General features: G+C 48.4%; 1 protein-coding gene and 1 pseudogene across 1 annotated transcript; both read left to right on the plus strand.

Annotated features, from left to right (window-relative positions):
- The first annotated feature begins 266 nt into the window (after positions 1–266).
- Positions 267–1214, plus strand: LOC119942874 (putative olfactory receptor 52P1). Its single transcript, XM_038763900.1, has one exon. It carries the CDS (start codon positions 267–269, stop codon positions 1212–1214), a length of 948 nt encoding a protein of 315 aa, XP_038619828.1.
- A 10390-nt stretch (positions 1215–11604) lies between these two features.
- Positions 11605–12380, plus strand: LOC119942879 (annotated as a pseudogene).
- Positions 12381–15232: the final 2852 nt, after the last annotated feature.

A 15232-nucleotide genomic window follows, 5' to 3' on the forward strand; every position in this document is an offset into this window, starting at 1 on the left:
TGTCAGCTGTGTAACTTTGGGCAAATCACTTCACTTCTCTGTGTCTCAGTTACCTCATCTGCAAAATGGAGATTGAGACTGTGAGCCCCCCATGGGACAACCTGATTACCCTGTATCCACCCCAGTGCTTAGAACAGTGCTTGGCACATAGTAAGCACTTAACAAATACTGTTATTATTAATATTACTAATAAATGCAACTTATATCTATTTCTTTTCTTAGACATTCCTGATCTTGTCAACCAGAGCCCCAGCCAATTTTCCACCATGTCTGCCTCCAACCTGACTCAGAGCAGGCCTGCCTTCTTCATCTTGAAGGGCATCCCCGGGCTTGAAGCCTTGCACATGTGGATCTCCATCCCATTCTCCTCCTTGTACTGTGCCACCATCTTGGGGAACTGCACCCTCCTCTTCGTCATCAGCACCGAGCGGTCGCTGCACAAGCCCATGTACCTCCTCGTCGCCATGTTGGCACTCACCGATCTGGGCATGTCCACCACCACCATCCCCAAGGTCCTCTGCATCTTCTGGTTCAATTGGACCAAGATCAGTTTTGAGGGCTGCCTCACTCAGCTCTTCTTCATCCACACCATCTCGGCCCTGCAGTCGTCCATCTTGACGACCATGGCCTTGGACCGCTACTTGGCCATCTGCCAGCCCCTTAGGTATGCCTCCATCCTCTCCAGTGGGCGGATTGGCCTGATCGGGCTGGTGGGCCTGCTGAGAGCCACCCTCTTCATCCTCCCCATGCCCCTCCTCCTTCAGAAAATGCCCTTCTGTGAGCACCGGGAAATCCCACACACCTATTGCGAACACATGGCCGTGGTAAAGGCAGCCTGCGCAGACACCAGGGTCAACCGGATGTTTGGCCTGACCATTGCCCTTGTGGTGGTGGGCCTGGACCTTTCAGCCATCGGTTCTTCCTACGCCTTGATCCTGCGGGCAGTGCTGCGTCTCTCCTCCCGCCAGGCCCACCAAAAGGCCGTCAACACCTGCACCGCGCATGTCTGCGTCATGCTGACCTCCTACACTCCCTGTCTCTTCTCCTTCCTCACCCACCGCTTCGGTCATGGTATCCCTCCACATGTCCACACCATCCTAGGCAACCTCTACTTCCTGTTCCCACCCATGCTGAACCCTATCATTTATGGCGTCAAGACCAAGGAGTTCTGGGACAAGGTGGCAAAGTACAAGTGCTGGAGGACAGCCCCCTGACCCTTACCACCAACCAGAAACCAGAAACCGGCCCCTGTAAAGAAGGTCAAAACTGGCTTTGTCCACCCTCTGACCCAGACCCCATACCTAGAACACTTTGGCTCCTGAATTCCCCAACATGTTCACATCAATGACCAACAATGTCCTTAGTTCTCCATGAGTTTAAGGGGTGAGGATGAGGAGGAGCCTGCCCACTTTCTTATGAGCAAACTGAAGCCCAAAGAAGGTGAGTTGCTAAAAATCACACCCAGCAGAACAGAGGCAGCACTGGAACTGGAACCCAGATCTCAGTAAATCAGTCAATTGTATTTATTGAGTGCTTACTGTGTGCAGAGCAACTGACACATTCCCTGCCCACAGTGAGCTTATAGTCTGGAGGGAGAGATAGACAGTAATATAAATAAATAAATGACAGATATGTACATAAGTGCTGTGAGGATGGGAGTGGGGATGAATAAAGGGAACAGGTCAGGGCATCACAGAAGGGAGCGGGAGAACAGAAAAGGAGGGCTATCAGACTACCTTTTCATTAGCCCCCTCAGGCACCGACCAATGCTGGCCTGGAGGGAGGGTGAATATCTGTGATGTCGGTGAAATCACAACAGATGACCCCTCATGTCTGACTGCAACCTGCCAACCACCCCCCACATCTACTTCTGCCCACCTCGTCCCCGATCTCTCAGGTGAGACTCCAGCAAAACATCACACAACTAAAAGCAGAGCTTGAGGCTGGCCAGAGTCATTGCAGCCCCTCCGGGGGTCAATCAGTCAATTCATGAATCAATCATGTTTATTGCGGGCTTACTGTATGCAGAGACTGTAGTAAGCTTCGGAAAGTATAACAGAATTGGTAGACATGTTCCCTGTCCGCAATGAGCCTACAATCTAGAGGGGGAGAGAATGTAGAGGAGTCATGTGAAATTAAGTGCTGGTGCCACCACCGGTGCTGTTTCAGGTCAGTCTTGAATAATGATAATAATTATATTTGTTAAGCACTTACTACGCACCACACGCTGTTCTAAGCACTGGGGTAGATACACAATAATCAGGTTGTCCCACGTGGGGCTCACAGTCTTAATCCTCATTTTACAGATGAAGTAACTGAGGCACAGATAAGTTAAATGACTTGCCCAAGGTAACACAGCAGATAAGTTGGGGAGCCACGATTAGAACCCACATCCTCTGACTCCCAAGCCCGTGATCTTTCCACTAAACCACACTGCCACTGCCACAGTGTGCCACAATTCCACACTTGGGCCTCCCCACCGAAGTTGTCCAAGGGATTTAATGCCACCATCCCATGACTCCACGGTTTAGTCCTCTGAAGGCACAGAATGCAACTGGGATTCAACTTGCCAGTCTTTCCTCATAAAGGTTGGCTCCTGAGGTTTGGGGGAATGCCAAATCCTGACCCCTGCCAGCCTCTCTGCCATTACAAGTCTGCGGTATTATACTAATCACTCAGCCACCATCTTAGGTTATAAACACATATTGGTGTTTCTTAGTTTAAAGTTTCAACAGCAACAAGAGTTGTACAACAGAATCTTCAAATAGTTTCAAGAACACGCTCCTATTCCTTGTCAGCTACTTGTTTCAATCTTAAACCTAAGGATCACTGCCCTGCCAGGTGACTGAAATATTTCCCATAGCAGCCTCTCTGTAGACACACCATCCACAGGTTCATCACTGGTAGTCCACCCTGCTGACCCTTAGCCTTCCTGGAGAACACCAATCCATTCCCTTCCCGCACCTGATGGAGGCTCCCTCTCCTCCTGTCTCTGAGGTTTCTTCCCCTTTTTCCTGGCCCTCCACCTTGCCCAATTCCTCCCCTGTGATTGACTGTACCCCAGCTGATGTCGCCAGGTGAGTGATATCACTAGTAGACGATGAAGGGGAAAGGAGAAGGCAGAGGGGGAGAGGAGAAGGCAGTGGGGAGACAGAGGTGGGGGAGGAGGGTGTAATAGGAAGGTAAGAGTCCACCAGGAAGATTCAGTTGTATTTATTGAGCACACAACAGGCAAGTGGCAGAGCTGGGCCCAGGCCCTGCTCCTTCTTCTCATCCACACTGCATCTCAAAACTGTCCCCAGGGTCAGACCAAGGTCACACCAAGTCTAAGCCCAGGGGAACAGTAACCTCCAAGCTCATAGCTACTGCATAAGTGCTAACCTTTAACTATCAGCACAAAGCATGGAAACCTAGTAGAAAGAATAATAATAATAATAATGGCATTTATTAAGTGTTTTCTATGTGCAAAGCAATGTTCTAAGCGCTGGGGAGGTAATAAGGTGATCAAGTTGTCCCACGGTAGGGCTCACAGTCTTAATCCCCAATTTATAGATGAGGGAACTGAGGCACAGAGAAGTTAAGTGACTTGCCCAAAGTCACACAGCTGACCATTGGCGGAGTGGGGATTTGAACCCATGACCTCTGACTCCTAAGCCCCTGCTCTTTACACTGAGCCGTGCTGCTTGAGGACCTGGGTTCTAATCTTGGCTCTGCCAATTAGTTGTGTCACAACTTCTCTGTGCCTCAATTTTTCTGTTCTCCCTCCAACTTAGACTGTGGGCCCAATGCCGGACAGGGACTGTTTCCAACCTAATTAACTCATCTCTACCCCAGAACTTAGAACAGTGTTTGACACATAGTAAGTGCTGAACAAATACCATTAAAAAAAAAAAACAAAGAGTGGGCAGGGGTCTGGGGAGTGGGAGAACAAGCAGGCTGGGGCTGAGGAATGACAGACAGACTGAAGAGCAAATGAGTCAGAAGGCCCCATTAGGGAGTCTTTCCAGCCCCGCTTAGAAGCCCTCAGTTCATGCAGAAGCCCTGGAATAAAGGAGGTTGGGAATTCCACTCAGATCACTGTGGGGAAGACAGGTTATGACCCAACAGCTGGGATCAGGGTCAGGAGTGAGGAACCTGTGGCCCCCCAGAGGTGATGCCTCAGCAGGAGCTTTCGCCTGGCCACCACCCTGCCTTCTAGCCGTCTGGGCCTGGGCAGGAGTCAGTAGGTGGGCAAACTCCAGGCCACCTTCAGGGCCAAACAAGATTAATCCTCCTTAATGGTGTAGTGGATAGAGCCTGGACCTGGAAGTCTGAAGGTGATGGGTTCTAATCCTAGCTCAGCCACTTGTCTGCTGTGTGACGTTGTGCAAATCACTCACTTCCCTGTGCCTCAGTTTCCTCATCTGTAAAATGAGAATTGAGACTGCAAGCCCGACTTGGGACAGGGACTGGGTCCAACCCTATTTGCTTGCATCCACCCCTGTGCTTAGAACAGCATCTGGTGCATAGTGAGCACTTAACAAATACTATAATTGTTGTTGTTATTGTTAATGCTCCCTTGTTGGCTAATGTCAGAGCCCCTCTGAGAACAGAGACTCGGATCCCAGGATCCCACAGCCTCCTGCTGGAACTCTGGAGAAAGCCAGATAAATCTGTCCCCGCCTGCCCAGGAGGACAACTGGCTTGCTGGCTGTGGACTGCACTGCTCAGCGAGTGATCTCCTTTCCACTGGTTCAGGGAGACGGGCTCTGGTGAGTTGTTTGTCCTTTGTGCTGGACTCTATATAAAAGCGTCAGGCGGCACACTCCCTGAGATATGCAACCGCTGACCTTGGAGAGGTCAACCAGTCCAGCTCCTGCTTTAGTGCAAGACCAGCCCCCAAACCACCTTAGGTGGGTTGAGAATCCGCTGCTTGGGGAAGGAGTGGGCATCTCACTTTCTTTTGCCTCCCCTACATCCCTATCCAGATGTCCTCGGGGTCAGATCCAGAAAGAGAGGGTGGGTAAGGGGCTTAAGTGCAGCTGAAGAGCACGGCTGGACTGGGCATAAGCGGTACACCACCAGTAGCATCTAATATTAACAATTGTTGTATTTATTCATTCATTCATTCAATCATATTTATTGAGCACTTACTGTGTGCCGAGCACTGTACTAAGTGCTTGGGAAGTACAAGTTGGCAACATATAGAGATGGTCCCTACCCAACAGCAGGCTCAAGGTCTAGCAAATAGGGTTGTACCCAGTCCCTGTCCCACGAGGGGCTTGCAGTCTCAATTCTCATTTACAGATGAGGAAACTGAGGCACAGAGAAGTGAAGTGATTTGCCCAAGGTCACACAGCAGTCTAGTTTATTATTATGCCAAGCACTTGACTATATGCCAAGCACTGTACTAAGATCGGGGTGGAAACAAGCAAATTGGGTTGGACACAGTCCCTGACCCATGTGAAGCTCATTCCCCATTTTACAGATGAGGTAACTGAGGCACAGAGAAATTAAATAACTTGCCTAAGGTCACACAACAGACATGTGGTGGAGTCAGAACTAGAACCCATGACTCCCAGGCTTGAGCTCTATTCATTATGCCTGCTGTGAGGACAGGAAGGAGCAGGGGGTGACCCTAGGGAGGGAGAACCTTTTCTTCAAGCAGTTTCAAATAGAAAAGGCTGTCCTCTCCCCTCTTTCCCAGCCCTCTCAACGCTGGGATCCCTAGCTTCCTCTGGCCTCTCTCTAGGTGACTCTTCAAATGGTTTGCTCAGGAGCCGTGGTGCCGCTGAATTTCAGAGGGATCCTCAGTGCCCTCTGTCTGGAAGGGATAGCGAGGTCATCAATCAATGGTATTAATTGAGTACTTTCTATGTGCAGAGCACTGTACTAAGCACTCGGGAGAGTACAGTACAACGGAGTTAGCAGACATGTTCCCTACCTGCCGTAAGCTTATGGTCTAGAAGGGACTCCCTGCCCCAAAGGAAGGCTTGTCCCTTCATTCATTCATTCAATCATATTTATTGAGCACTAACTGTGTGCAGAGCACTGTACTAAGTGCTTGGAAAATACAAGTTGGCAACATATGGAGACGGTCCCTACCCAACAACGGGCTCACGGTCTAGAAGGGGGAGACAGACAAAACAAAACATGTGGACAGGTGTCAAGTCATCAGAATAAACGGAAGTAAAGCTAGATGCACATCATTAACAAAATAAGTAGAATAGTAAATATGTACAAGTAAAATAAATAGAGTAATAAATCTGTACAAACATATATACTGGTGCTGTGGGGAAGGGAAGGAGGTAGGGCGGGGGGATGGGGAGAAGGAGAGGAAAAAGGGGGCTCAGTCTGGGAAGGCCTCCTGGAGGAGGTGAGCTCTCAGTAGGGCTTTGAAGGGAGGAAGAGAGCTAGCTTGGCAGATGTGTGGAGGGAGGGCATTCCAGGCCAGGGGGAGGATGTGGGCCGGGGGTCGACAGCGAGACAGGCGAGAATGAGGTACAGTGAGGAGGTTAGTGGCTGAGGAGCGGAGGGTGCAGGCTGGGCTGTAGAAGGAGAGAAGGGAGGTGAGGTAGGAGGAGGTGAGGCGATGGAGAGCCTTGAAGCCGAGAGTGAGGAGTTTTTGCTTGATGCCCTGCCCTCTACCTCTACCTAGGCAGAAAGGCAGGGAGGTCTGCCCACCTGCTCAAGGCTGGCATCTATCCCCCAGCACTGAAGTTTCTGAAGGGGAAGAAAACCCCTTGAAACCACACCCCATCTGGGAACAGGAGCAAGCCCCTCAGATAAGGGAAATGCAGAGGCCTTGCCAGGCCCCTGATGAACAGCTGTGCCTGATTCCCTCCCCTACTCCCTTTCCCCTTTCTCTGGCCCCCTGTTCTGTCTCCTCTCCCTTGCCCCCATCCCATTTGTCCCCTGTCCTGTCTCCTCTCTCACATCTCTGTCCCATCTGCCACCACCTCAGCAGCCCCAGACCAAGTGGATTCTGGCCTGTTTCCCAGGGAAACAGGGTCCACGTTCATCCCCTTGATCCCCCTGCCTCAGCTCAGCTCTTGAAAGAAGCAACCCTGGGATCCCCCATTCCAATCACTGGCCTTGGATAGGACTGGCATCACCTGGCAGAGCCAGGGACCATTTTTTCTTTTTCACCTTTAAGCATCAATCAATCATATTTATTGAGCACCTACTGTGAGCTGAGCACTGTACTAAGTGCTTGGGAGAGTACATTATTACAGAGTTGGTAGACATAGCCCCTGCTCACAGCACATCTCAAGCTGGGGAGGGCTAGAAGAACAAGGGGTGGGGCTCTGAACGGCGGCATCCCTAAGCCATGCCCCTTTCCACTTGCCCCCAGGGGTGGCCAGATGTGGACACGTTGGTCCCTTGGTCTCAAAACTGGAGGGTGGGCCGGGAGAAATGGGAAGGGAAATCCAGTGTGGGGGAAGGAGGGGGCAGGGAGGGAGAAATGATTTCTGCCCTGCTTCAGAGAGGAACAAAATGTGACTGCCTTTCCAAGCTCCTTCCTCCTCCTTTTCCTCATCCTCTTCATTCTCTCCTCCTCCCTTTGTCTGGTGCCCCTTCCTCACCATCCCCCATCCCCATTCCCAACCCAGTACTAGTCATGCTGTGACCTGGGTTACTGGAGCCGGGTGTGTCCTCCCCACCCCAGGAACTAGGGGTCTGTCTGCTTGTCTCCCAAAGAGCTCCTAGAACCCGGAGCTGGGTAGGCCTTGGAGGCCATTGTTTGGAGTGGGCTCAGCCCCAGCCCCAGGGTTAATCTTCTTTCTATCCTGTCTTGGGCCTGAGAACCAGGACGCTCACATTACAGCTCCAACAGGAACACCAGGACCAGCACGACCTGCCTCCGACTGGCTCCCTGCCTGCCCCCAGTCCCACCCCAGCCCACCAGGAGAGAGGGAAGGGGGAGCTCTGTGCACTCAGGACCCCCAACCTAACCTACCCAAACTCAATGCCTGGCACATAGTAAGTGCTTACCAAATACCATCATTGTTATCACCCCCAAAAAACCCTTCCTTGAAAAGAAGCTTCCCAGATGGCCTTAAAAATCCCCCTTCTCCTCCCTCCCCTCTTCTCATTCACATGCACATTCTCTGTGACACACACACATGCATATACACAGCTGGGAAGCTGGGAGAAAGTGGGCAAAGGGCCTGTAGCCCATTTCACAAATTGGGAAACTGGCACCATACCAGGATCTACAAAGGGTGATAATAATAATGATAATAATAATAATAATGATGGTATTTGCTACCATCATTTGTTAGAACAGTGCACTGTTCTAAGCGCTAGTGATCCAGCTAGGCAGGGAGGAGAGGGATTTAAACTGTGAGCCCATTGTTGAGTAGGGATTGTCTCTGCTGCTGAATTGTACTTTCCGAGCACTTAGTACAGTGTTCTGCACACAGTAAGCACTCAATAAATACGATTGAATGAATGAATTTAAAATTTCAAAATTCTAAGTTGATTCTTGGAGATTTTCCTCTCCCAAGTGCTTAGTACAGTGGTCTGCACACAGTAAGCTCTCAAGAAACACGATTTAATGAATGAATGAAAGAAAGCAGGACTGAATGGTTTGGAGAAGGGATGGCTGGAAGAGACTGAGCTTGACAATGGGGAGAGATGTCAGACGGGCAAGAGAGGAAGGCTGTGGCACCTTTTCTCCCCTAGCCTCCAGCTGGGGAGGATTTAGCTTTGTCGGAGCTGGGTTAGGTGGACTGGTTGGCCACTACTCTCTCCCCGATTAGATTGGAAGCTCCTCGAAGGCCGGGATCATGTCTTATCCCTTTTCCTTTGAGCCCCTAAGTAATTTGATCAGTGCTCTGCACAAAGTAGGTGCCCAGTAAAGGGCTCTGTATGCAGCAGTTGTCCTGTTAATAGTGGTAACATTCAGTAGGTAGTGGTGATAGCAGTAGGAGTAGATGTAGTAGTAGTAGAAATTATAGTATTTATTAAGTGTTTACTATGTGCAAAGCACTGTAATAACTGCTAGGATAGTAGTAGCGGTTGAAATAGAAGAGAAGCAGCATGGCCTGGTGGAAAGAGCATAGGCCTGGGAATCAGAGGACCTGGATTCTATTTCCAGTTCTACCAATTGCTTGCTTTGTGATCTTGGTCGAGTCACAACTTCTCTGTACCTCAGTTTCAACTGTAGAATGAGGACTAAATATCTTTTCTCCCTCTTAAACGATGAGCCCCATGTGGAACAGGAACCGTGTCCAACCTGATTATATTGTATCTACCCCAGTGCTTACAACAGTGGCTGATACATAGTAAGCACTTAACAAATATAATAATAATAATAACCATCATCATCATTATTAAGTATTAAAGCATTGCACTGAATGCTGGGAAAGAATACATGGTGAAATAGTAGCAGTAGAAGTAGCAGTAGTAGCATTCATTCATTCATTCAATCGTATTTATTGAGCACTTACTGTGTGCAGAGCACTCTACTAAGCGCTTGGGAAGTACAAGTTGGCAACATGTAGATATGGTCCCTACCCAACAACGGGCTCACAGTCCAGTGTGGCTCAGTGGAAAGAGCACAGGCTTTGGAGTCGGAGGTCATGGGTTCAAATACCAGCTCTGCCAATTGTCAGCTGTGTGACTTTGGGCAAGTCACTTAACTTCTCTGTGCCTCAGTTACCTCATCTGTAAAATGGGGATTAAGACTGTGAGCCCCCCATGGGACAACGTGATCACCTTGTAACCTCCCCAGTGCTTAGAACACTGCTTTGCACATAGCAAGTGCTTAATAAATGCCATCATTATTATTATTATTTATTAGAAAGGGGGAGACAGATATAGTAGCAATAGTACTGATTAAGTGCTTACTGTGTGCAATGCACTACAGTAAATGCTTGGAAAGAATTTATGGGTAATGTAGTAGCAGTAAAAGTAGTAACAGTGGTAGCAGTAGTAATAGTATTAACTGCTTACTGTGTGATAAGCACTGGGAAAGAATACATGGGTGTACAAGTAGCAGCAGTAAAAGTATTGGTAGTATTAGTAGTACTAATAGTACTAATAGTATTAGTACTGTATTACTGTACTACTAAGCAGTGTGGCTCAGTGGAAAGAGCATGGGCTTTGGAGTCAGAGGTCATGGGTTCAAATCCCGGCTCGGCCATGTGTCAGCTGTGTGACTCTGGGCAAATCACTTCACTTCTCTGTTCCTCAGTTCCCTCATCTGTAAAATGGGGATTAAGACTGTGAGCCCCCCATGGGACAACCTGATCATCTTGTAACCTCCCCTGCGCTTAGAACAGTGCTTTGCACATAGTAAGCACTTAATAAATGCCATCATTATTGTTATTACTACTACTAGTACTACTACTACTACTACTACTACTACTACTACTACTACTACTACAAGAGAAGCAGTGTGGTTTAGTGGACAGAACATGGACCTGGGAGTCCGAAGGACCTGAGTTCTAATCCTAGCTCCTCCACTGGCCTGTTGTATGGCCTCGGGCAAGTCACTTCACTTCTCTGTGCCTCAGTTAGCTTATCCATAAAATGGGGATTAAGACTGTGAACTCTATGTAGGACAGGGACTGTCTCCAACCTAATTAGCTTGTATCTATCCCAGTGCTTAGAACAGGGCCTGGCATATGTTAAGTGCTTAAATATCACAATTATTATTATTATTATTATTACTGTTAGAATAAGGAGTAGTAGCAATAAAGGTATTTATTGAACACCAATCAGAGGCAATGCAATACTCTCCAGCTTCTGGCCCCAAGGAGTCTATAAAAAAGCCATATCTGTCTCAGCCTGTGGCCTCTTTGTCAACAGGGAAAAATGCGGCTAAGTCCAAGCATGGAACCGAACCCCATCTTCCCCAACTTCAACCAGACCAGCTTCCACCCTGCCCCTTCCTCCTACTGGGCATCCCGGGGATGGAAGGCCTCCACCTCTGGCTCTATATCACCAACTGCCTGATGTATATCTCAGCCCTGCTGGGCAATAGCAACCTTCTCTTCCTCATCCTCCTTGAGTGCATCCCCAGCACTTAGAACAGTGCTTTGCACATAGTAAGCACTTAATAAATATTATTATTATTATTATTATTACCCTTCTCACTGTGCCTTGTTCTCAACTGTCCCACCGTCGACCCCTGGCCCACGTTCTACCCCTGGCCTGGAATACCCTCCCTCCGCACATCCACCAAGATAGCTCTCTTCTTCCCTTCAAAGCCCTACTGAGAGCTCACCTCCTCCAGGAGGCCTCCCAGACTGAGCCCCCTCCTTCCTCTCCCCCTCCCCATCCCCCTGCCCTACCTCCTTCCCTTCCCCACAGCACCTGCATATATGTTTGTACAGATTTATTACTCTATTTATTTTACTTGTACATATTTACTATTCTATATATTTTGTTAATGATGTGCATCTAGCTTTACTTCTCTTTATTCTGATGACTTGACACCTGTCCATATGTTTTGTTTTGTTGTCTGTCTCCCCCTTCTAGACTGTGAGCCCATTGTTGGGTAGGGACTGTCTCTATATGTTGCCAACTTGTACTTCCCAAGCACTTTGTACAGTGGTCTGCACACAGTAAGCGCTCAATAAATATCACTGAATGAATGAATGAATGAACCTCCACATGTCCATGTTCCTCTTCCTGGCCATGGCTGATCTGGCCCTATCCACCTCCATGGTCCCCAAGACACTGAGCATTCTCTGGGCACTGTCCCAGAAGATCTCCTTCCACGCCTGTCTGGCCCAAATATTCTTCATCCACATCACCTTTATTGCCAATTCCACCATCCTGTTGGCCATGGCCTTCGACCACTACCTGGCCATCTGCCGGCCACTGTGCTATGCCACCATCCTGACCACCGCAGTCACTGGCAGGATGTTGCTGGCCGCTCTGGGCTGGGCCCTCTGCGTTGTGGTCCCTGCTGTCCTCCTGCTGGAGTGGCTGCCCTATTGTGGGCACAGGAGGATGCCACACACCTATTGTGAGCACATGGGCATCGCCTGCCTGGCCTGCGCACCCATCGGGGCCAACATCTGGTAGGGCCTGACCACCACCCTGCTGTCACCCGAGTTGGATGTGATGCTCATCGGCACCTCCTATGGCCTCATCCTCCATGCTGTCTTCCAGCTCCCATCCCGGGATGCCAGCTCAAGGCCCTGGGCACCTGCGGAGCCTACTTCTGCGCCATCCTGCTCTTCTACCTCCCGGCCCTCTTCTCCTTCTTTGCCCACCGTTTTAGCCGGAGCATTCCCCGCCATGTGCATGTCCTCCTGGCCAACTTCTATGTTCTCCTGCCACCTATGCTTAACCCCATCATCTATAGGGTCAAGACCAAGCCCATCTGGGAGAGAATGGTTTGCCTCCTGTCTTGTGTCCCCACAGCTGGCAGGGGTTCATGAATGCCCCTCTGCATGATGCCCACCACTACCCCTGTGACTCCAGAGGTGAATCAAAAACTGCTGCACTCTGTTGTGCTGGGGAGAGCAAACTTCTGATCTCTGATTGAGACAGAATAAATAACCACTCAGAGGGTTGGCAGGATGGCACATTGGATGCTGTTGTCGCTATCAGCCTGCATCACAGACCAAACAATTTGTGGGGTCAGGGAGGGACCAGACAGGGTGACCAAGTGGCCTCTGACCACACCCTCTCCTGGACACAAGCTGTGGGGCCCCTTATCACTGTTTCATGTTTTGTTGGGCTACAGCTCAGGACCACTATGTTGCTCAGGCCTCAGTGCCATCCAAAGTCACCTGCACTTTCTGAACGGCAGACCAGACCTCACTACCAGTTTGCAAAAATGGGGGTGCCCGATTCATTTCCCTCCTTTGACAGATGGGAAAACCAAGGCCCTTCATGCCCAGTGAGGAGTCTAATTAGAGAGAAAGTTGAGGGAATTCCCCTTCCCATGCTGAGCTCAGCCCTAGAGGTTAGTAATAATTTTGGCATTCAGTGCCAAGTGCTGCATTAAAGAGCTGGAATGCAATATAAAATAATCAGGTCAGACACAGTCCCTGGCCCACATGAGGCTCTCAGCCTAAACAGGAGGGAGAACAGGTATTTAATCCCCATTTTACAGATGAGGGAACCAAGGCATAGAGAAGTTAAATGACTTGCCCAAGAACACCCAGCAGGCAAGTAGCCAAGAGGGATTAGAATCCAGATCCTGGGACTCCCAGGCCCAGGTTCTTTCCACTAGGCCACTCTGCTTCTCAATCTTTTAGACCAACATAGAAGGCCTTTATGGAAGTCAGGGAAGATGTCTTTTGTGAGAAGAAAGGTGGAACCTCAACAGATGCCCAATAAATGTCAAAAGCACTTACAATGATGCCAGACACTGTACTAAGAGTTGGGATAGATACAAGCTAATGAGGTTGTACACAGTCCCTGTCCCACATAAGCCTCAAAACCTTAATCCACATTTTACAGCTAAGGGAGCTGACACACAGATAAATTGCGGCTTGCCCAAGGTCACACAGCAGACAGGAGGCAGAGCTGGGATTACAACCCAGGTTCTTCTTACTCCTAGGCCAGTGCTCTATTCACTAGACCACACTACTGTACCCTCCTACTTCTACTGTGAGCCCCATGTGGGGTAGGAACTGTAGCCAACCCGACTGAATTGTATCAACCCCAGTGTCTAGGACAATGTTTGACACATAGTAAGTTTTTAACAAACATCGCTTTAAAAAATGTTCCAGCAGGATGGCTGGGCACACCCTTAGCCTGAGGAGAAGGGAGGATTTTATAGAACAGCCCTGCCTCTGCCACCTACTCACTTCTGTCCAAAGCCCTCCAGGACCCATCTCTGGATGAACATTACTGAGAAATTTCAATTTTTTTGAAAATTATAATAATAATTTAAGAATGATATATAACCTGGGTTCTATTCTTGGCTCCACCACTTACTTGCTGTATGACCTTGGGCAAACCACATAACTTCTTGTATATATTTACTATTCTATTTATTTTGTTAATGATGTGCATCTAGCTTTATTTCTATTTATTGTGATGACTTGACACCTGTCCACATGTTTTGTTGTCTGTCTCCCCCTTCTAGACTGTGAGCCCATTGTTGGGTAGGGACCGTCTCTATATGTTGCCAACTTGGACTTCCCAAGCACTTAGTACAGTGCTCTGCACACAGTAAGCGCTCAATAAATAAGATTGAATGAATGAACTTCTCTGTGCTTCAGTTTCCTCAACTGCAAAATGGAAATTCAATACCTGTTCTCCCTCCTACTTAGACTGTGAGCTACCTGGGGGATAGAGACTGTATTCAACCTGATTAATTTGTATCTACACCAGTGCTTAGAACAGTGTTTCATGCATAATAATAATTATGGTATTTGATAAGCACTTACTATGTGCCAAGCACTGTTCCAAGCACAGGGGTACATACAAGGTAATCAGGTTGTCCCACATCCGGCTCAAAGTCTTAATCCCCATTTTACAGAGGAGTTAACTGAGGCCCAGAGAAATTAAGTGACTTGTCCAAGGTCACACAGCAGACATGTGGCAGAGCAGGGATTAGAATCCATGACCTTCTGACTTCCAGGCCTGTGTTCTATCCACTAGGCCATGCTGCTTTGACTGTCCTTTCCTAACCATGCAGAAAGATGTCAAAGAGGGCAGCCATCACATAGGTTCTCCAAAATGGTGCCATCGGAGAGAGAGTCCTAGGCTGAAGGGATTATGAAGCTGAGCCAGGATGACCTCATTCAGGGGAGAGAGAGAGAGAGAGAGAGAATGTAGTGATGTTGGAGAAATAGATGTGTTGGATGATTCATTCATTCATTCATTTAATCATATTTATTAAATGCTTACTATGTGCAGAGCACTGTACTAAGCACTTGGAAAGTACAAGTCAGCAAAAAATAGAGACAATCCCTACCCAACAACAGGTTCTCAGTCTAGAAGTGGGGAGACAGACAACGAAACAAAACAAAACAAGTAGACAGGCATCAATAGCAACACTATAAATAAATAGAATTATACATATAGGCACATCATTAATAAAATAAATAGAATAATAAATATGCACATATGTACCCAAGTGCTGTGGGTTGGGGAGGGAAGTAGAGCAGAGGGAGGGAGTAGGGGCGATGGGAACCCCGCCCTACCTCCTTCCCCTCCCCACAGCACTTGTAAATATATTTGTATGGATTTATTACTCTATTTATTTTACTTGTACATATTTACTACTGTATTTATTTTGTTAATGATGTGCATATAGCTTTAATTATATTTG

Source organism: Tachyglossus aculeatus, chromosome 2 (genome assembly GCF_015852505.1).
Source record: "Tachyglossus aculeatus isolate mTacAcu1 chromosome 2, mTacAcu1.pri, whole genome shotgun sequence".
NCBI lineage: Eukaryota > Metazoa > Chordata > Mammalia > Monotremata > Tachyglossidae > Tachyglossus > Tachyglossus aculeatus.

What these genes read in the sequence shown, in the direction of transcription:
- LOC119942874 (XM_038763900.1), top strand. Translation starts at nt 267, where the DNA reads ATGTCTGCCTCCAACCTGACTCAGAGCAGGCCTGCCTTCTTCATCTTG.